This window comes from Cajanus cajan, chromosome 4 (genome assembly GCF_000230855.2).
Source record: "Cajanus cajan strain Asha chromosome 4, NIPB_CcT2T_4, whole genome shotgun sequence".
NCBI classification, from domain to species: domain Eukaryota; kingdom Viridiplantae; phylum Streptophyta; class Magnoliopsida; order Fabales; family Fabaceae; genus Cajanus; species Cajanus cajan.
This window is the reverse complement of record NC_138520.1, coordinates 78,513,626-78,535,475: the sequence shown is the minus strand read 5'-3', so window position 1 is coordinate 78,535,475 and position 21,850 is coordinate 78,513,626. Positions and strand designations below refer to the sequence as shown.

At 28.0% G+C, this 21,850-nt stretch overlaps 3 protein-coding genes across 3 annotated transcripts; 2 read left to right on the top strand and 1 right to left on the bottom strand.

Moving 5' to 3' along the window:
- Positions 1-555: 555 nt before the first annotated feature.
- PGLCT (plastidic GLC translocator) lies at positions 556-7,252 on the top strand. Its single transcript, XM_020368026.3, has 13 exons — positions 556-866; positions 1,490-1,604; positions 1,845-1,912; positions 2,575-2,707; positions 2,786-2,885; positions 2,972-3,084; positions 3,590-3,683; positions 4,174-4,327; positions 4,794-4,940; positions 5,028-5,101; positions 6,021-6,109; positions 6,224-6,338; positions 6,898-7,252. Exons 1-13 carry the CDS (start codon positions 737-739, stop codon positions 7,078-7,080), a joined length of 1,515 nt encoding a protein of 504 aa, XP_020223615.1. The 5' UTR covers positions 556-736; the 3' UTR covers positions 7,081-7,252.
- A 6,422-nt stretch (positions 7,253-13,674) lies between these two features.
- On the top strand, positions 13,675-19,635 carry LOC109806242 (Core-2/I-branching beta-1,6-N-acetylglucosaminyltransferase family protein). Its single transcript, XM_020368616.3, is given in 4 exon segments — positions 13,675-13,797; positions 13,961-14,110; positions 14,113-14,211; positions 18,460-19,635. Coding segments are annotated over 4 exon segments (1,020 nt in total). The 3' UTR covers positions 19,108-19,635.
- Positions 19,636-19,770: 135 nt separating this feature from the next.
- LOC109806467 (bidirectional sugar transporter SWEET9) lies at positions 19,771-21,602 on the bottom strand. Its single transcript, XM_020368886.3, has 6 exons — positions 21,455-21,602; positions 21,179-21,215; positions 20,864-21,074; positions 20,505-20,666; positions 20,265-20,384; positions 19,771-20,161 (listed from the first exon to the last, which is right to left on the bottom strand). The coding sequence occupies exons 1-6, from the start codon at positions 21,501-21,503 to the stop codon at positions 19,958-19,960; spliced, it is 783 nt and encodes a 260-aa protein (XP_020224475.1). The 5' UTR covers positions 21,504-21,602; the 3' UTR covers positions 19,771-19,957.
- Positions 21,603-21,850: the final 248 nt, after the last annotated feature.

Genomic DNA, 21,850 nt, shown 5'->3' with positions numbered 1-21,850 from the left:
ATTGAATATTGAAAAATATAATTGGAAGAAGAAAATCCACTAAAAATAAGGAGATAAATTCTTTTTAAAATCATATAAACAATAATTTTTAATTGATTGAGAGTATAAAGTTTTTTATAAATATTAAATTAAATATTTTTATATTTAGAAAAACTAAAAATATATTTAATGTTTCTCTTAAATTAAAAAAAAAAGTCAAATGAAAAAAAGTAAAGTCTTTCACCCGATCTAGAAACGTAGCATAGAAAAGTAACGCACCCCACGTGTAAGTAATATAATTTGGGGGATTTTTACTGTTTCAGACCAGATTTTTTTTTAATTCATCTCTTCTTAATTTTTATTTAAAAAATAAAAATATCGCTTTAAAATTATTTACTAACACATGTAATTATAGGATAAAAATATCTCAAAAAACAAAGTTTTTTTTCCCCTCTCATTAGTGATTATAATGACATACTCTTGAAAATAAAATTGATTTTCTTAGAAATATTTTTTTTGATAAAAATATTTTTATGTTACCATTATATATTTCTGAGTGAAATTTTCAATATTTCAAGATACTTATGATGCATGAACATAAATATATTTTCAGAAATATAATTTCCGTTACATGATTTTCTGACACAGGCGAGTGTCCTAGATTCGGTTCCCTTCCCAGTTACAGGTGTTCTTGACTTTTGGGGTATTGGAATTTTGAGTGAGATAGATGTGAATCGAAAAGTGAGTGTGCAAGAGCATGAGTAGCTGGTGCGGTTTGAGGCCTGCTTCCTTCAATATGGAAACTGAGTTGACTATTAGAGGAAGGGCTTTCGGTGGCATTTTTGGTTCCTCGGTTAAGCCTAGATCACTCAGGCTTCAACCTCCTGGTTTCTTTCTCTTCTGTTTAGTTTGTTTCTTTGTTTCCGATTCTCAGTAGGATCTATTTTTAATGCTTACCAAACACATGTTTTTCATTTGTGCTTGATTTCTTGTTTGCTGGATGCCTGCCTGGCTTATTTGATAATTGTTTTAATATACCAACACCAAATTTCATCTAAATGTTTTGGAATTTCCTACTTTTTTGGTTTGTAGTAAGGATATTCCTCGACCAATGGTCAGAAATTATTTCCTTTCGAAGTGTGAAAATCACTAAAATGACATTTTTATCCATATGCACGGTCAGAGAATTGAACCCTTGTCGACATGTTGAAATACAAATTGTGGTAGACATTGTTAGTTTGTTTTGGAATCTCCTTAGTTAGAGCTTATTGTAGGACAAAATGTAGATGCAATTTGCTAGCTGATTTGAGTGTTGTTATCTATGCTATGCTGACCTTTAATGCAAACCTTTATTGCGGATTGTTGGGTTGAAACTTGCATTCTAATTGTATTATCCTTTACAGCTTTCTTTTATTTTATCCATTGATGGATCTTAACATTGCATCAGTAATGTGAATGTTATGAATGTGCTTATGCCCCTCAGATGCTTCTTACTAAAATTGCGTTGCAGATGATGATGTTGAGGATCTTGTTCCCACAAATATTCCAGGCAAACCTTCTGGAACTGTTCTGCCCTATGTTGGTGTTGCTTGCCTTGGAGCCATGTTATTTGGTTATCATCTTGGGTATGGATTTCATCTTCATTTGGTACATATATCAAAATGGACTTATAATGCGGCATATTATATTATGTGTACTGTAATTTAAATTGAATGACTTAAGCCACTTCTTGCTGTCTTAAGTTATTGGCGGAAAAAAACTTACCGGAGTCCTATATTGATATTGAATCTTCCTTGTTATTGTACTGATTTTCTTCGATTATTATTTTTAGGTAGGAAACTCTGACAATACCCTCTTTGGTATAGGGTGGTAAATGGTGCTCTTGAGTACCTTGCGAAGGATCTTGGAATCACCCATAATACTGTTCTACAAGGTACATATCAGGGGATACAGATGCCCGTATTCTAGAAGGAAGCTAGCTGTACAATATTCTCTATGCATTGTACAATATTCTCTATGCATTCCGTTTTGCAATTTTGGACAGCTGTACATAAACTAGTGGTTTTACTGATTCTCATATCAGAATTGGTTAGGCTAGGTGTCATTTTACTTTTCTTTGGCTGTCTATATAAGTCTTGTTTCTGTGCGTACCAGTTATGGGAGAGCAATACAATCTCATTTTCAGTATTCTGTTTCCTCCTCATATTTTTCTGTCATTTTTCTGATAGTACATCTTTTTCCTTTTGTTAATTGTTGTTGCATACTAAATTACATTGTTTGATTGATTATCAGAAGATGTTATTTTAATGCAAATACTCTTTTTTATTCTTTAGCTCTTTAATTTTTATTTTGTACAAGGCATGTCTTCAGCATATATTCAAACATGATTTTGCAATTGTTAATTTTACTTCTTTATTTAGAAGGTAAAAAACTTAAGGTTTATGGCATGAAAAATTTAATTGAACTTATTTATTACTTTAGCAGTTTGTGAAGAGTATTTTTGTTTGTGAAAAGTTTGTATCTCAAAATTCTAATTTGACACGAATTATTCATCTTGGTTTTTCATATTTTTCATGAGATGTAATCCATGAACAGGTTGGATTGTTAGTGCACTGCTTGCTGGTGCTACTGTTGGTTCATTTACCGGTGGAGCATTGGCTGACAAATTTGGCAGAACTAGGACTTTTCAGTTGGATTCAATCCCTCTAACAATTGGAGGATTCCTCTGGTCAGTCAATCTACCTAGAGTTTAAGGTTTTATCTTTTATTTTTTAAACTGATGGGTTAAATTATAATGCATTTACAGTGCTACTGCTCAGAGTGTTGAGACAATGATTGCTGGCCGCTTGTTGGCTGGTATAGGAATTGGTGTAGCATCTGCAATTGTACCACTTTACATATCTGAGGTGATACCTTTATAAATTATTTTAACCTTCATGATCATGTTTATGTATGTTATATGGACCACATGGTGATTCCTTCTAATGGACAGATTTCTCCAACTGAAATTCGTGGTGCACTTGGATCTGTTAATCAACTTTTTATATGTATCGGGATTCTTGCAGCACTACTGGCTGGTTTGCCTTTGGTGGGAAATCCCATATGGTATTGACTATTGAGTTGTTAGATTTTACCATCTTGTCAGCTGTTATTTCTTTTTGAGGATATCTTCCAGAAAGCATATATATTTGTGATGGAAAATTGGAAACGACCATATTTGGTTTGAAAATTTTAGAAGTGAAAAAATTCCTTCAATTGTTAGCAATCCATGTGAAAAAAAGTGGAGATACATGTCTTTCATGAATGAGTAATAAGTAAAGTGGCAAAGGAAAGCTTTATCCTAGAAGAAAATTTTGCTAAGTAATTCCTTCTGTTACTAGTATTCCAATAGAATTTTGATAGACGGCCATTATCTCCAGTACTATCCGCATGGTTTTTACTTGGAGGATCTGGAAGACTTGTTTGTTAGTTACTTATTAATTTGCTGTACTTGTACTGTAGGTGGTAAAAACCTTGCATTTGTGGTGTGAATACATAATTGGTTGTGCATGTATGTTCGTTAACTTGCATCCTCTTCTCCTTCATGTAATTTGTATTTCAATTTTATCAGGTGGCGGACAATGTTTGGAATTACAATAGTCCCATCTATTCTGTTGGCGCTTGGAATGACTATCTCTCCAGAAAGTCCTAGGTGGCTTTTTCAGGTTGTCCTGCAATACTAACTGTCTTTCATCATGGAACAATACATTTATATGACAAGGAAACCACATTTTCCTAAACAAGGAGTGTGACTTGCTACTTTTAAACACTTGAAGAACTTTCTGTTATGTATTAATTTCAGAAACCTATACATTGGATTGTAATATCCTATGGTGACTACTTTGCAAATAAACGATTAGCTTATTTAAAGAAAAGAGCTAATGTTTAAAATCTCTAGAGACACTAGTGGTGGCATCGTTAAAGCTTTTAATTGAGTTAAATTGTAGAGTTATGGTAGCCATGTGTTATTTTTATTTTTATTTTTTTTGTTGAGAAGTCATGTGTTATCTTAAAACAACAGAACAGTCATATATCTATATGTGTGTGTGTGTGTATGATGTTTAGTTTCTTTTGAAGTATATAATTAAGGGTTTAGTACAATTGCAATAATTTTCCTGTATATTTTTTGACAAAATTACATTTATTATTTTACAGCAAGGAAAAACATCTGAAGCTGAAAAGGCTGTTAAAACACTTTATGGAAAAGAAAGAGTTGCTTTGGTTATGCATGACTTGGCAGCAGCAAGTCAAGGTTCTTCTGAACCTGAAGCAGGATGGTTTGATCTGTTTAGTAGTCGATATAGGAAAGGTATTCCAAACTTTACCCTAATTCCATGTTTGACTAACAAAGGTTAAGGTTTCTAGTGTATTAAAGCAGAATTTCCATAGCAAAGAACGGATATTTATTATGCCTTCATCAGTTAATTCTGTATGTTTGTTACTATCAGTATTCGGTGCTAAGTGCAAACATGTAGCATTTGATGGTTTGGTTTTGGTGCAATTATATTATTAATTATCTTATGTGAGTGTTTATGTACAGTAGGATCCAACATAAATACCATAATCATTGTTAATATTCATGGAACTGTGGAATTCAACTTGTTAATGCATTTTTCTTTTCTTTTCCTTTTCCCTTTGATGTAAGTTATGAAGATATATCTTAATTTCATCACAATTAATGTTTGGTTTCGCAACTGATGCCAATTTTTTAGTTTGTTCTGGATTAATGCTTAGTGAATTGGTGTAGCATTTCTATAAAATATTCCTTGTTGCAGTTGTTAGTGTAGGGGCAGCACTTTTTTTATTGCAGCAGTTGGCTGGAATAAATGCTGTGGTCTATTATTCAACTTCTGTTTTCCGCAGTGCTGGAATTGCTTCTGATGTTGCAGCAAGTGCACTGGTTGGTGCATCAAATGTTTTTGGTTAGTATTTTTCATCCTAAAATTTTGATATCGCACAATTTGCACAAACATGATATTATTTCTGACTGATGTTCGATTTTCTTTCAGGCACAATTGTTGCTTCGTCCTTGATGGACAAACAAGGGAGGAAAAGCCTCCTTATCACAAGCTTTAGTGGGATGGTAATAACTACTTTCAACTCACATTTTTCTAAGGCCTAAAGCAAAATGTCTGAGCATTTGATTTGGATTCTTTTGGTCTCAATTGCTTGTTTTCTGTGTGTGTAGCTTTCATGCAAATGTGCATCAATGAAGGGCTGGCCATCATTACTTTTGTAATTGTAGCTTTAGGATTTAGGGTTTGTAATTACTTTTGTAATTTCTATTCCTCTGTGCGATGACTGATTGTAAATATAAGTTCTTGTTAAGCTTGTAATATTTACTTATTTTTGTTGGTTTAATACCTTTGAGGGGAGATGAAAATCCAAAATTAAAAACTTGTTAGATTTGCATAAAGAGTTAATAGTTATACCCTTTTCTGGTCACTACTTGGGATTGGAAGGTTGTGCAGATACCACTATATAATGTTTAAAAATAGGAAATTACAAGACAATTTTGAGTGGTCTAACCACGGAATAATTTCTTTTTTCCTGTTCTGAGTGTTGATTTTTGAATGAAGGAAAAAAAAAAGTTGTTCAAGTTCTTTGTCAAGAATGATACTTTCAAGACTTGTGAATTGGGATGTTTAATTATTATTTTATGCTTACACGTTAGAGAAGGAATAATTTGGCTGATAGCTATATAGCTATTCCTAGCTATAAATCTATCTAATTCAAAACTTTTCCCTTCTGCATTACATGACATCTCTTTCTATTTTTCTTTCTTGGTATAATTAAAACAAATTTTCATCTCAACAGCTTGACCTTTTTTTTATCCATAGTTATCACAGTAATAGCATCAGGGTTCAAACTAAGGAGCCTTTGCTTACTACTTCAACTCTCACCACTTGGCCGACCTTAGTGGTTAAACAGCTTAACATTGTTTCTTGTTGAATATAACCTACTCATTTTCTTAACCCCCTATATTTTTCTGTCTTTTCCAGGCTGCTTCAATGTTGCTTCTTTCTGTGTCTTTTACTTGGAAGGCCCTTGCACCATACTCTGGCACCCTTGCAGTCCTTGGGACTGTCCTGTAAGTCATTTAATTTTGTCAGTAGAAGTTATACCATACACTGAAAGGGCGAGGCTAGCTTGTTTTATTTGTTTTCGACATCTCTTTTGACTTTGGTCTATGAATTTTAAACAGCTATGTCTTGTCCTTCTCTCTTGGTGCTGGTCCTGTCCCTGCTCTTCTTCTCCCAGAGATATTTGCATCTAGAATCAGAGCAAAAGCAATTTCTTTGTCATTAGGCACGCACTGGGTAAGTGAATTCACTCTAATTACTGCCTCTATGATGCTGTGTAAATTTTAAATCAAGTAATGTAGTGGTGGTTCAAGGGGTTCTCACAAACAACAAACACATTTCATTATAATTCAAATTATTTTTTATGTAATTAATATAGGAGTTTAATGGATATGCATTGTCCATGTAAAAGTTTTTACACTGTCAATCAAATACAAATCATATTTGGTATGATATTTTAGGTAATTATTATCAAAGGTAATAAACTTATCATACATAATAATTTGTAATTAGATGACAATATAAAAACACTTTATACTGTCAGTGCATATCTTATTTTCTCTTACGTTAAAATTTACATATGATACTACTGGTATTGTTCTTTTATCATAATTAAAATTTTATCTCAATAATATGCATTGACTTTCAATGGGATTTTTTGTTATGTATATTGTTGAGGTAAAATTTTACTGAATAGAGAACAACAATGTAGTGTATCTAAGTTTTGTTCTTTCTCTTATTATATTACTAATGATGAAATGTGGATTTTTTTTCATTTTTTTGGAATTCTTATCAGATATCCAACTTTGTCATTGGACTCTATTTCCTGAGTGTGGTAAACATGTTTGGCATCAGTACTGTGTACTTGGGTTTCTCAACTGTGTGTCTTCTTGCTGTCATGTACATAGCTGGTAATGTTGTGGAAACAAAAGGTCGCTCACTGGAAGAAATAGAATGTGCACTTAGTCCTGCAACTTAAAACACTTCACAATTGCATGGCTTCTTAATTCTAATGTTGCTCTTAGAATGAATGTAAATGAGAAAGGATTTATGTATTTATATTTTTAGAAAAAATTAAACTACAGTTTTATTCAAAATTTGGTGAAACTATAGAGAATTTAATAATTTAACATATAAGCGTAATTCCTGCACTATTTGTATACTTGTTTAGTTGACTACACGGAATAAATATAAGCTTGGATGACAATATTCCTCACTTTTTAAAAATGTTCTTGAATAAAAAATCTGCATGAATTTGCTGTGAATTTTTCTGCTGATATGTTTATGATATAATTTTCTTTTGCAGAGTATAATCCACAAGATAGTTTCCAAAAATGTTTTACGTTTCCTCTAGATTTAAATTCTCATGAAAATTTGTAAGTAATTTTGCAGCAATTTTTTTTATGGATTCTCAAGCAAATTTTTTCCGTAGAAAACTTCTACGAAATTTTATTGTAATATTTTTACTTTTTTGGCAATAAAAAATATTGTTTCATAATTATTTACTGCAAAATTACATTTGGCTCAATAAACACATAACTATAAATTAAGGGAAATATATTATAAATTAAAAAATATAAATTAAAAGTTAGTCATATTTGAAATTAAATTGCTTAATATTAGATTGGTAAGTCGTAGTCGGTTGGCTACCAATAGAGTCTTCGATTATTAATATAAATAAAATGAAGTGCATCAGTTAAGAATTAGTAATTAAAAATATTTTTATTTTATTTATGAAAATCGAATGGAATGTTAACTTTAGAATAGGCATTAATAACACTTGCACGTTTCAAATGAAAACACTTTATTATAAAGAATGTAAACCAGCTAAAGAGTGTTATTAAAACTAGATCAGGCTCAGTCAAGTTCTAAATTAGTGAGTCGGTGATTAAACTAATTAGACATGAACTTGTGAGTTACATGATTTATCAAAATTTTGTAATTTTTATGTTATATTTTAATATATATATATATATATATATATATATATATATCAAAATTTAGTAACATTGTAACTATTATTTTTCTATATTTCAATTTTTAAGCCTATTAATTAGTTAATTAATTTATATTATTTCTAAATGAATGATATTAACTTAATTTTATTTGTTGGTGAATTTTTGTTGATACCAAAAAAATAAAGTTGATTCTTAAAGCATTTGTTGGATGCTCTTCCCTCTAACAACCTCATTTTAGCTAAATAATTTTCATTTTTTTTATTTAAAACATGATCAATTTTTTTGTTATAAAGGATTAACATGATGTTCAATTGAAGCCTATCTCCTTAACCCTTCTTCACCATGGAAGGTTTTTAAGCCTGATTTGTTGAGCGATTAGAATTCACATACATATCTCTACATCATTAATATAAAGGATTAACATGATCTTTAATTGTAGCCTATTTCCTTAACCCTTCTTCACCATGGAAGGTTTTTAAGCATGATTTGTTGGGTGCTCATGATTCATACACATGTCTTCACATTAGTATAATATTGTTCACTTTAGATCTAAACTCTCACAATTTTGCTTTTGGTTATCTCCTTAAAGGTCTCATATCAATAGAGATTATATGTAATTTATAAACTTTTGTTTCTCCTCATAGTCCAATGAAGTGGGACTTTGTTTGTATCTATCTAACCTCCCCTCAAACAAAAGACCATGATTTAACCTCCATTTAACAAAAACCTTTGTTTCATCTACGAGTATAGTAACCCTTAGAGTTTTAGCCACACTTGTTAACTCAGGATATTTGCATTGTCGTTAGTTCGAATCAACAAAACACGCTATCTAGCCTCAATGTCACTAAGAAGACTTTTAACACAAGAGATCTTACGCTTGGATCCACTCCCTCCCATTGTCAAGTACTTATCTAAGACTTTGAGTTGATCACTTGATTGACCATTGACTCACTCTAATGGAGGAAAACTCAATACAAAAGCAACAACTCTGAAAAGATCAATAATGCAATGAAAATAAAATCACCCTACTTGTCAGAATCAATGAGGAACACCAACATGATCATGATCCATTTAATGATCTTTTAAATTTTACTCTCGTGAAATACACTTGAACATAATCTACTTATTAGATTATAATTAAATTTTAATTTTAATTAAAAATTATGTATAGAATTTTACAAATTTATTTTTCTTGCATCACTCATTCATATATATATATATATATATATATATATATATATATATATATATATAAGTTATTCTTCATGAGTTAAGATATATATTTTTATTATTTAATTTTTTCAATTAATTAAGGTAAACTAGAGCATCAATTAAATTATGTTTTCATTTTATATAAAGCACATATAAATTTATAGTTTTATTTCAATTAGATTTTTATAAAATATAATTATGTTATTATAGTTTAGTACAATTAATATTAACAAACTGATAATTTTATTTTATATTTAATTGATATTTACATATTTTAAATAAAATATTAATTCGTAATTAAGAAATATAATCTAGTTAAAATGTTATTTATAATAAATAATAAATAATAAATTATTATTATTTATTAATTTGTTATAAAATATAAAAAGTACATAATGATAAATTAATAATTCTAAATTATTATATTGTATTAATGACAACACTGCTCAGTCTGAGGCCGTGACCAATTTTTTAAGTTCTAGCTGTTATGTTTTGTTTGAGGCCTTCAAATTAAAAAACTAAAAATTGAAAGCTAGAATCAAGAATCAATCATTATGTTCTATTTGATTTTGTTATTGTCAAAACATTAAGCCATGCCAAATAATCAACTTTTCATGACAATTTTTTTATTTACATTTGATAATTAAATAATTATTTTATCTTAAATAATATATAATCTAATTGTGCATCTTTTATATATATATATATATATATATATATATATATATATATATATAATATATAATAAGGTTTAATTAAGAAACAACTTCTTCTATCAGAATTAAGAATCCTTCTACAGACAAATATTATGAAAGTAATTATTTTCTCTATTTTAAAAAAATACAATTTTAGTATAAAAAAGATATTAAATAATTATTTTAGGTTAGATAATATATAATTTGATCATAATTAATTAGCATTAATTATGAATTTCATATGCATATTATATTACTATTAATTTTAATCAAATATGATTTTATATTTAAATATGAAAAAAATATATTTGAAATTTATGAAGAATATGTAAAATAACAAAATTAAGATAATAAAAAAGAATTATAATTTTGGTATGCATTTACCACTTTCAAATCCTAATAAAAATTGTCATGATTGAGTGATAGAAATTGTAAATTTGGACCTACCATAAAAGTAACACTACTGAAAACACAACTACAAAATAAAGTTGAATTATAAGTCTTGTGACTAAATGAAAACCTAACATAAAATAGAATGAAACTAAAATAAAAAAATATCATAGGTTTAAATTAATCATATCCAAGAAGATTACAACCTCAATTTCAATGTCATTCTATATCGGAGTGTCATCATTGAGTGCTCTTAACACTATAATATAAATATATATAAAAAATCAATATACTAAAATGATGATGAGGAACAATATGAAGAGATGTAAAATCTAAAATTATATGATAAATCTAACAAAGAGGTTTCATTTAGCAAATTGAGTAAAAAAAAGTTGATTAAATTTTAGTTTGTTATGTTAATGAATTTTCTATCTTAACTAAAAGATTATTATAAGGTATTAGAAGAAACTACACATATTATCGTGAAATATTCTTATGAAAATTAAGTGAATGTTTTTTTAACAAATTGAACTATCTTTCATTCTTCATTGACATTCTCCAATCTTTTTTACTATTTATGTGGATTAAAGGGTTTTGACGAAGGCGTAGTATCAGGTACACTCCTAACACATGATCTTTGGTCTTCATCCTTCAAATTCAATGCAACATTCCATCAATACAAAAATATATTAGTATCCAAATTCAAAACCAAAACTTTTAAATTTACTCCAACCCTTAAGATTTGTGGAAGATTTGGCTTTGACAGAGCCACGACCAGTGAAAGTGAAAATTTGGAGGATTTGAGGGATGGCCATGGAAGGGGTGGGACATAGTCATCACAATTTTCACTTCAATGGAGAAGCTAGTTGGTGCAATTGTTGTGCGTATGTGATGAAGGAACGACCATCACGATTTTTGCTTCAATGGTGAAGCCAATTGAATTGGGTATAATTGTGGTGTGTATGTGACAGAAGTGTGGCCATTGGACAATTGCGCGTATGTGACCGAGGTGCAACCATTGATTTTCACTCCAAGAGAGAATGATGGTAATGGAACAACGAAAGAGATGGGTCATTGTAAGTGAAAAAGAATGATGGCATAGAGTTCCTTAATCCTAATATTTATGATTTGTAGCTATAGAGATATATAATTTATGGTTCTAAAGATATATATTAAAATAAAAGAGGCACTTTAGAATAACACAAACATTTTTACTAATGTCCACATAATACAAAACAATTTAATTTTTATATTATAAATATACAGAAATATCACTAGCTGAACTATACATTAATTGGTGTTTATAAATACTTAAATTTTATATTGAAATTTTTTTTATATAAATAAAAATTTGCGTACCAACTAAATTGATTGTTTGTTGGTGTAGTGGTTATATTACACGTCAGGTTCTTAGTTCAATTAGTCCAAATTTAATAATTGCAATAATAATTAACTTTATATTAAAATATATAACTTAGATTAAAAAATTATAAATAAAATTAATATATAAGAATTATTATTAGTTACTTTTATTTTTAATTAAAAAGTGTTCTCATTTGAAATATATATATATATATATAATAATATTTAATACCAACAATGTATATAAATTAAAACCATTACTTTGTATAATTTAAGTCAAATTACACTTTTGATTACTTTTTTTTTATTTTTTATATATATGTAATTTTGTCCTTTTTATTTTAAAATAGAGATCTTTAATTTTCTTATTTTTTAAAATATAAATGTGATTCTACTGTTAATTTGATATTTTTTTATTGATTATCATTTAAGTAATGTGATATTTAGTGACATGGTGATGTAATATATAAAAATTAAAATTAAAAAATAAGATACAAAAGATTTTTATTTATATATTTTGATGAATGACTGTTATTTATTTTATTAATAAAAATCTTATTTACATATTTTTTAATTTCTTAATATTATATTATTAAATGTGATTTTGAAATTTAATGATTAATAGATGTTAATTTGATAAAAAGATTAAAAATTTATATTCTTAAATTTAAAGAGATTAAATAATTTTTTAAAAACAAGAAAATTAAAATTACATATTAATAAAATTATAAAAAGACTAAAAATACAATTTAGTTTATAACACATATAAAATATTGTCATTCAATAATATTTATTACATGCATTAAATTTCACGCAGTATATATTTTTAAAAAATTGTTCATATATTATATTTAACTAAAACCATTAAATGATGTTGAGCATATATATATATATATATATATATATATATATATATATATATATATTTATCTATCTCTCTTTCTCTCTCTTTCTCTCTCTCTCTATATATATATATACGGGGAATGTTAATGTACTCTCACCTATTTTTTAGTGGGATTACACCAAAATTTTAGGACAAAAAAACTACTCATTTCTTTTGATTTGGTTTATTTGTATAAAGGATATTATAGTAATTTAATTTAATTTTAAATAAAAATAAAATATTTTCTCTCTCTTATTAACTTCACTCTAAGTCATTTATCTCTCTTATTAAATTCCTTCTCCTACATGAACCAAAAAAAAAAAAAAAAATCCTTCTCCTACTCATTTCTCTTTCCTATTAAATTCTTTCTCTAACATATTTATCTCTCTCCTATTAAATTCTTTCTTTTAACTCACTTCTCTCTCATCTCTCATGATATCTCTCCCATTTTTCTCTGAACAAATAAAAATTAATTAATTAAAAAAAATAAATAAATTGGAGAATGAAGTTAATAAGAGAAAGAAAATATTTTATTTTCATTTAAAATTAAATTAAATTACTATAATATCTTTTATACAAATTAATCAAATCAAAATAAATGAGTGTTTTTTTTGTCTTAAAATTTTGATGTAAGTTGCTAACATACTCCTACTAAAAAATAGGTGGGAGTACATTAGCATTCCCCTATATATATATAGAGAGAGAGAGAGGGGGAGGCCAAACTCCATGAAAGCAAGAACGGAAAATAACACCACCTTTTCTCACTCTCTCTTAATCCTTTCCTGCTAATTAGCACATGAATCCCCCTACTTGCAAAGTGCGTTGTTACTCATCACGTACAATCGAACAAACTCAATTCCAATTTTAAAATTAAGCCAATTAATTCATGGTCAATAAAGTCAAATAACAGCAAATTAAAGAACTCGGATCTTTTTCCATCCTGCAATAAAGAATTTGAAATACGTACCAAGAATGATCAATTATTCTTTCTCTTCTCATTCTTCTATTGAATTCTCTTCCTCTTTCACACCCCATCTTCTCTCTCTCCAGACTCTTGTATTGAGGTTTCTGCAATGGCAACCTTTGGAGAAATTGGGATCTCATATGCCATGAACATTGACTTTGCCTTTGCTTTATTGCTGGCTATGCTATTCTTAGGTTTCTTGTATAGAAACATTAAAAAAGAGTATCAGTTGGTCTTCTTTATAATTAGTGTATCATTAGGAATAGTAGGAATTTTATGCTTTAATAGCCTATCTTCCAGTTTACAGGCCTTTAGGCATCCGGTGAATACTCCAATGACAACAATGCTGCCACCAGCATGGAACACAGAGACATCTCTCATGCACAACATGACAGACCAAGAGTTGTTCCTCAGAGTATCCATGCTTTCAGGAATTCAAGAGTTTCCTAGCTAGCAAGAAGGTTGTTCCAAAAGTGGCCTTCATGTTCTTGACTAGAGGTGCACTGCCCCTAGCACCCTTGTGGGAGAAATTCTTCAATGGCCACACCATCACCAATTTTACTCCATTTACGTGCACCGACATCCTTCTTTCAATGCTACCGTGCCAAAACATTCTGTATTCTATGCAAGAAACATTCCTAGCCAGGTTTGCTTCTTATTGCCTATATTCATTTCTCTTCAACTCTATCACTAGCACACTCTAATTAATCCATACAACGTCTGAATAAAGTGCTTAATTAGCTCTTACAGTCCAGACTAACTAAACACTCCTTTGCTGGCTAGGATATAATAAGATAAATGTCATCATTTGTTTCTTATGCAGAATAGTTTTGTCCTGTTTCTTATTCTATTATATTGATCTTCTGTATTTTCTTCATAAAGAGAGAGTTGAGTAGAAAATAACCGGATAGATAAACTCTTTAACTCTCCCTTTTTCTCCTTTCTCTCTCTACATTACATTAATATATTATATATATATTACACAAAATAATAAAATATATAGAAAGTATATTATATAATATTAATTTATGTAGTATTATATAATATATTACATAATACTATATAAATTAATATTATGCATATATTTTGTATTATTATATAAACTAATATATATATATATATATATATATATACATAAAATATAATTATAACAACACACACATTTGAAAATTGTATTCAGCATTTTATCATATATATAATTATAATAATTTTGAAATGTTAATTTAAGGTATATTATTAATTAAAATGTTAAAAATGCTTATACAAATAAATTTTAAAAAATATTTAAATAATAATTATAATTTTAAAATTATAGTATATATTTTTTAATAGAAAATTAACTACATATATAAAAATTAATTTTGTATAATATAGTTAAAATCATATTTATAACTTATAAATTTAAACAATTAAATTAAAAGTTAATTTTATATATAATTATATATAATTTTAATGAAACAATGATTTTTTTTATTTTGACATAATTTGTATCATATTTTAATAGTCTATAATAAATACAAGACATATAAATAAAATAATATTATTTGACTTGGTATTTGATTTATTATTTCAATGTGGATCAAACATTTAATTATTATGCTTTTATATATCTTATTTTTATTCTATTTTACTCTCATTCATATTTTACTTTGGTATCATATCTTATATTATGACCATCAAATTAAATAAAATTAAATAATCCTAAATAGTACATATGTTATCACTATTAAAATTTTTTTTATTATATGCGGTTTTTTATGTAAATTTTATGTAAAAATTTGCAGTAAACATTATTCTTGCAAATTTTTCTGCAAAACTTTCTCTCCAAGTAATACCTTCATGGATAATATGATTTTAAAATTTGCAAGAAATTTTTCTACAAAGTTTCTTGCAAAAAAAAATTTCCTGCGAATTTTTTCTACGAAATTTTTTTTCAAGAAAAGCTTCCTACGAAAAGAATCTGCAAGAAAATTTCCTACAAATTTTTCGCAAGAAATTCTACAGGAAAATTTCTTATAAAAAAATAAAGAAATTACTACGAATTTTATTAATAATTAATCAACTTTTAAATGCTTCCACTCTTTCAACATGTGATATATAACTTTTTAAACTCTTAAATTATACATTATAAATCTAACACTCAATCATACAAATCAACTTATAAAGTAAGTGTTGCCCTAACTTATATACTCTTTAATTATTTTATTTCTAATCGATGTGAGACTTGAAATTTTCTTTTAAATATTAATTAGATTATGTCTTTAGAAAAATGATTAATTCACTATATTGAACAACAAAATTATATTATTATAAATTATTTTAACTTTTAAAATATTCAATATTCTAAAAATTAGTTTTTTTATTAAATAATTTTATTTTAAAAACTATCATTAAATTAAAACTCATCATCATTAATTTATACATTTAATTAAAATAAAAATATATATTTTTTTATTTATGAAATATCTATAAATAATTGAGTAAAATAATATTTTATTAAGTAAATACTTTTAATTTTAAATTTTTTATAAATAATCATTAAATTAAAACTCATTATCATTAATTTATCATATTTATAAAATTTTATATATTTAATTTAGTGAAAATTAAAATTAATTATATTGATATATTTATAAATAATTTAGTAAAATAACATTTTTTAATTAAAAATCTTTTAATTCTTAAACTTATAAATTTAAACGTTTTTTTTTTTACTTTTCCTACAGAATAAAATTGACAAGAAAATCTACAAGGAAAAAGTTACTTGTGAAATTTTTTTACTATTTAGTAAACATTACCTACGAATTTATTTTTACAAGAAAATCTGCAAGAAACAAAATAAAATTCCTATAACATTTTTTGCAAATTTTTACCATGGAAAATAATTTTTATGATCATTAAAATTGTAACAAAATTTGCAAAAATTTCTTGTAGATTACTTTTCATATAAAAAATTATAAAAAAATATTTATAAATTATTTTTCACAAATAAATTCATAAAAAAAATTTGAAAAATTAATTTTGCAAGAAAATTTACAAAAAAATTTCTGCAAATATTTTTTTATAATTTAAAAAAAAAAAACAGTTTTCTAATAATGTATCCACCGATATAGTATGCCATTCAATTGCAAACTGATATCTAAACTAAGTCGTTAAATTTCAAATATAACCATCTTAAAAATCATATATATCTACTATAATTTCTGACCATCGGATACCATAATTTTATTTTATGTTTTACTGAGAAATTAAACACTTAATTGAAAGCTCGAGATAAATATTAAAATGACTTTAGCACAAATTTTAATGCAAACTTAATTGTTACTTCCATGCATTATGAGTAAATTACACCATCATTCAATGGTGGACCTACATGTAAATGAAAGGGATGCATTTGTACTCTTTAACCTTTTTTTTTTTTTTTGCAAGAGTATTTTTCTGTTTTTCTGAAACTAGTCTCTCTCAACCTATTAATTACATTAAAGTTATTTTTTTAATATTATTTTTTTTATTAAATCAAAATTTGAATTCAAGATCTTAAAGCTTGAATCATAAATTTTTTAACTCTTCTAAATTTATAATTTGAATTCATTGTCTCTAATTTCTTAATTATTATTAAATTTTTCTTTTATTAGATGGTTTCTTTCTTAGTTTTTATCCGTTTGAGCTAACTTTTCATTCATAATTAGTGTTTTTCTATTTTTTTTAATATTTTTGTCTTTATTTTCATATACATATATAATAATTAAATTTAAATACATTTTTAAGTCTATATTAAATAAGCGAGTTTGATTTTGGTCTAAATTTTTTTTATCATTTTAAAATTTATATACATTGTTTATTATCCTTATAAAATGAGTAAAAAATGATTTTGATTTTTGTCAAATATTTTTCTTTGATTTTTACTCATCCTAAAATCTAAACTTCCTATTTTTATCCCTAATGATCATTGTAAGGTATATAAATAACATTTGTTTCAAAAATTTATAAAAAAAAATTAGATGTGTCATAGCAAAGTATCACATCCAATTGTGAGTACCACTTATGATTACCACTTGGTAACATATAAGTATTCCATTTGGACTTATCTATAAGTAAAAAAACCAATTTCACACGAAATAAATAATTATTAAATGTATTGATTTTCATGATTTCACATAAAATACATATTACATTTATTAAAATATTTTTAATTACATCTATGATAGTTAGTGCTCTTATAGTCTTATTTATTGTCTTAGAAGTATTTTTTATTGAGAGCATTAAATAACATTGGCTTAATTAAAATTTATTTATATTAGTCCAAAAAAATTAAGTATTTTTTTATTTATATATAGGTATAATGGAAGTAGTTAAAAATGATCACATAATAATATAGACTAAAAACATAGTTTCAACTTTTAAAGAGATTGAAAATATTTTTCTTACAGGAAAATTTGTTATTTTGTTAAGACTAAAAATATATTTAAATATAATAATAATTACTATTTATTTTATTTTAAATTAACTAACCCGATTGACTCAAAGTACTAGATTTGTCACCGCTGACATTACTAAATGTTTTGTCAAATTGCATGTTAAGCTCTTACTTTTTTTTCTTTTTCTTTTTATCCCTATGCTAATCTCATTAATTGTTTAAAAAATATTACACTAATAGTTTTTTTTATATATTATTCAAATTTTTCTTAATTATTTAAACAATATTACCATAAATTCTCTTATAAAAGAGGTTATCGTAAATATTAAAATAGCAGGGAATTATGTAATTTGACGAAATATTAAGTTCTTTGGATTGGTTGTGCAGTTGTGGACATTGTGCTTATTATGCTGGACATTGTGAATGGATGAAGTTGAATGTTTATGAATGAATCAAATCCTTTTTTGTTAATGGCAGATAGTGACCTGGGGCAGAGAAACAATGATGGAGGCTGAGAGGCGTCTTCTGGGAAATGCACTAATGGACTTGTCCAATCAACGTTTTGTGTTGCTTTCAGAATCCTGCATCCCATTATTTGGCTTCAGAACTGTGTATGACTATCTCATGAACTCAAACACTAGCTTCTTAAGCTCCTATGATGATCCAGGAAAAGATGGCAGAGGAAGATACATGCCAGAAATTTTGTGGCCTATGGTTAACATAACCGATTGGAGAAAAGGGTCTCAATGGTTTGAAATGCATCGTGAGCTTGCCATTCACATTGTGTCTGACACCAAATACTTCCCCATATTTCGGCAACTAAGTTTTAGTACTTCAATTTTATTTTTGGAAGAGCATTACAAACAAACTTTGGTGCATATGAAGTACCCTCACTTAAGCTCCAATCGTAGCGTCACTTGGGTGGATTGGTCATGGCCTGGTGCTCATCCTCGAACATTTGTGTGCAATGATATTTCAAAGGACTTTCTGAACCTCGTTCGCTTTCGATCAACATGTGTTTATGAAGGGAACACCACCAACATGTGCTTCCTTTTTGCAAGAAAGTTTCATCCTGACACATTGAAGCCTCTATTAAGACTGTCTCCCATGTTGCTTGGTAGTTAGATCTTACAGTTACAGGGTTTGTGACTTGTGTTGTTAGAGAATCAATAATCTCTCATACGAGAGAAAAATCATCTACCAATTCTTTTGTACTTTTCTCTTCATGTGAGCAATTATTTTGGCTTACCAATGTATAATCCTGCTTTATAATAATAAGGATCTTGATTTTGGAATTGTCAACATCAGGTAATGGCCCTAGTGGGTCATAGGTGGAAACTACAATGGGACTGTTATACCCTCATTGATCAACAATGAACAGATCTGATTCATTAAGAATATATACTTTAAGGAAGCTACCATAGTTTAGACAAATCTTTTCTGCCATCATTATCAAATTTATACTCATCTCCACTTGTTTGCTTTTGTTTTGATTAATAAAAGGGGCTAACCTGTTGTTTACGCCATCCATAATAACCAATTTAAGACAAATCAACCCCACACACCTCAGGCCATTATATCATAATTGAGAAAAGTGTTGCATACTTAAAAATATTGCACCCTATCAAATCATGTAGAGTATGTTACCTACCATCAGTACCAGTTTTTGTTCCCTTTTAGTTTTATTTATCTAGAGAAACAACTTTTATTATTGAGCCTTTAGACTTTAGTGTTGCTTTAAACATGTAGAACTTTTGGGATTTCATTCAGAATCAGAATCAAAGCATATACTTTAACAAGAACTATAATCATTAATCTATTACATAGTCAATGCATGCCAAGTGGCAATAGTTGTTATTACTACAATAGTATAATTAGAAACGAGACATTAGTTATTCAGCATTCATCCTAAGCCTATATATAGTCCTTCATCAACGCTAGACCTTGGATACTTATTAACATAATAGCATCAAACTTAGTTGAGTTGGTTCTCTTTCATTTCCACCAGTGAAGGGATATCGATTTTATAGCCATCGCAGCTGTGCTGCTTGGAGTTCTCTGTGCCCTCCCTTTCTTGCTGCTGTGTACAATTGGTTTTTATATTCTTCCCAGCCTTCTTGTAAATCATGTATAAGATCATTTGAGAGATGCCAAAAAGAAATCCTAGCACATTTGGCAGCTGATGATGCATCAAAACAACAGATTCATCAGTTTTGCTTCAAACATACAAGAGAAAAGCATTAGTTGGATGAGTGTTAGATTATATATATGTTATTTCTCACCATAATGAAGTAATCCTTGTCGAAGAATCCGTAGAAAAACCACATGGTAGCACAGAGGGTGAGAAACAAGGACAACGAAAATGGCATGTACTCTACACTTTTGGTTTTTATGACCCTCCTCTGCAATTAACATAGAGATCTTACATGTCTTTTTTTTATTCATATATACAAGAAGATGCCAATAAATCAGATTGCATTTCAAACTCAACAAGATCTATGTTATTTAAATATAGAATATACCATTATGCTTAAGGGAGCAGCGAACACTGCTATGTTAAAAATGGCGCAAATCCATCCAACAGCATGAACACGGTTAATGCCCTTCACAGCGAAGGTGGAGATCAACATGGTTAAGCCAAAACCTCCAACGTCACAAATGAGTATCAATACCATAGTGGAAATCTGCAATATCCATCACAAGTCAATCATCCTTGTTCATCCTTTAGGTAATAACTTAAGCTTACCTTACCAAGTTACAATTTAGAACACTGTTAACAGCAGTAAAGCTGGTTTCAAATTGAAGAATTTTGTGCAGTTACTTTAATTAAATATCGTTTATCTAGAACAAAATGGAAAAGAGTTCAGCATGTTGGTTTCACCTTCTGCTTCTTGGGAGCATATATAATGTACATTGTTAGGTATGAAACTTCTATAGCACATCCAATACAGTTGATGGTGATAATCAATGTAGCATTGGTCTTTATGAAGCCATAATATAGAAGCAACAGTGCACTAAGAAGTGCAACCACATATGGAATTGATTGAAACCCCTCAGATGATTTGTTCTTGTAAATTGTATAGAAGGTTGGCCTGCGAGATTAGAAAGATGGACAAAAGTTTTTCAGCATCTCAAGTGAGAGTAAATGGAATTCATTCCAAATTATATTACTATTTTTGCTTCAGACAGGACTTACAAGGGTGCTAAGAACACCAAGAATGACACGATGTTACCTATAGACAGACAGGAAGAGAACAGAGAGCATCAGCGAAGGATATAAAGACAAAAGTAGATAAAACTGAAAGCAATGTTGTTACATGCATTGCACTCATCGTGTGATGAAAAAGCTTAATTAATGAGATTATATGAAAAAGTTCAAAAAAAGATGGCTAAAGACTAACTAAATATAAATTATTTTCATGATGACATCAAAGTTGAAAAAGGAGAGTTGTACTATAAGTTTAATTAATACCTAGGAGACCAAAGATCAAGATCATCTCATGATCAGAAAAAGAAATCATTTTAGCTATAGAGGTTTTTGCTAGATAAGTCTTGGGAGAAGCTTTGCCTTGTGAGGTATGAGTAGGACAATCACAATGTGCACTTCAACCAAGCTTGCCAGCTTCCATATATATATTGGATAACTTGTAACATTGTCCGACACGTGTACACTCCAACTTTTTAGAGCACTAACAAATTATCAATAAAAAAAGCCAACCAAATATCAGGTTGCTAACTTCTAACATTCTGCATCATCTCAGGTGTGCCTAGTTTTTTTCTTTTCTCATACCCTCCTTTAGAGAGCAATGATGAATTATCAGCCACATAATTGAAGTTTTAGAGGTTAAATAACCAGAAATGAAAGCTT

Coding starts and splice junctions, on each gene's coding strand:
- LOC109806467 (XM_020368886.3), bottom strand. CDS start 21,503: ATGATTTCTTTTTCTGATCATGAGATGATCTTGATCTTTGGTCTCCTA. Junction 21,216..21,454: donor CTTGATCTTTGGTCTCCTAG/GTATTAATTAAA, acceptor GTCTGTCTATAG/GTAACATCGTGTCATTCTTG. Junction 20,385..20,504: donor CTGCTCCCTTAAGCATAATG/GTATATTCTATA, acceptor TGTTAATTGCAG/AGGAGGGTCATAAAAACCAA.
- PGLCT (XM_020368026.3), top strand. CDS start 737: ATGAGTAGCTGGTGCGGTTTGAGGCCTGCTTCCTTCAATATGGAAACT. Junction 1,913..2,574: donor CCATAATACTGTTCTACAAG/GTACATATCAGG, acceptor ATCCATGAACAG/GTTGGATTGTTAGTGCACTG. Junction 2,708..2,785: donor ACAATTGGAGGATTCCTCTG/GTCAGTCAATCT, acceptor ATGCATTTACAG/TGCTACTGCTCAGAGTGTTG.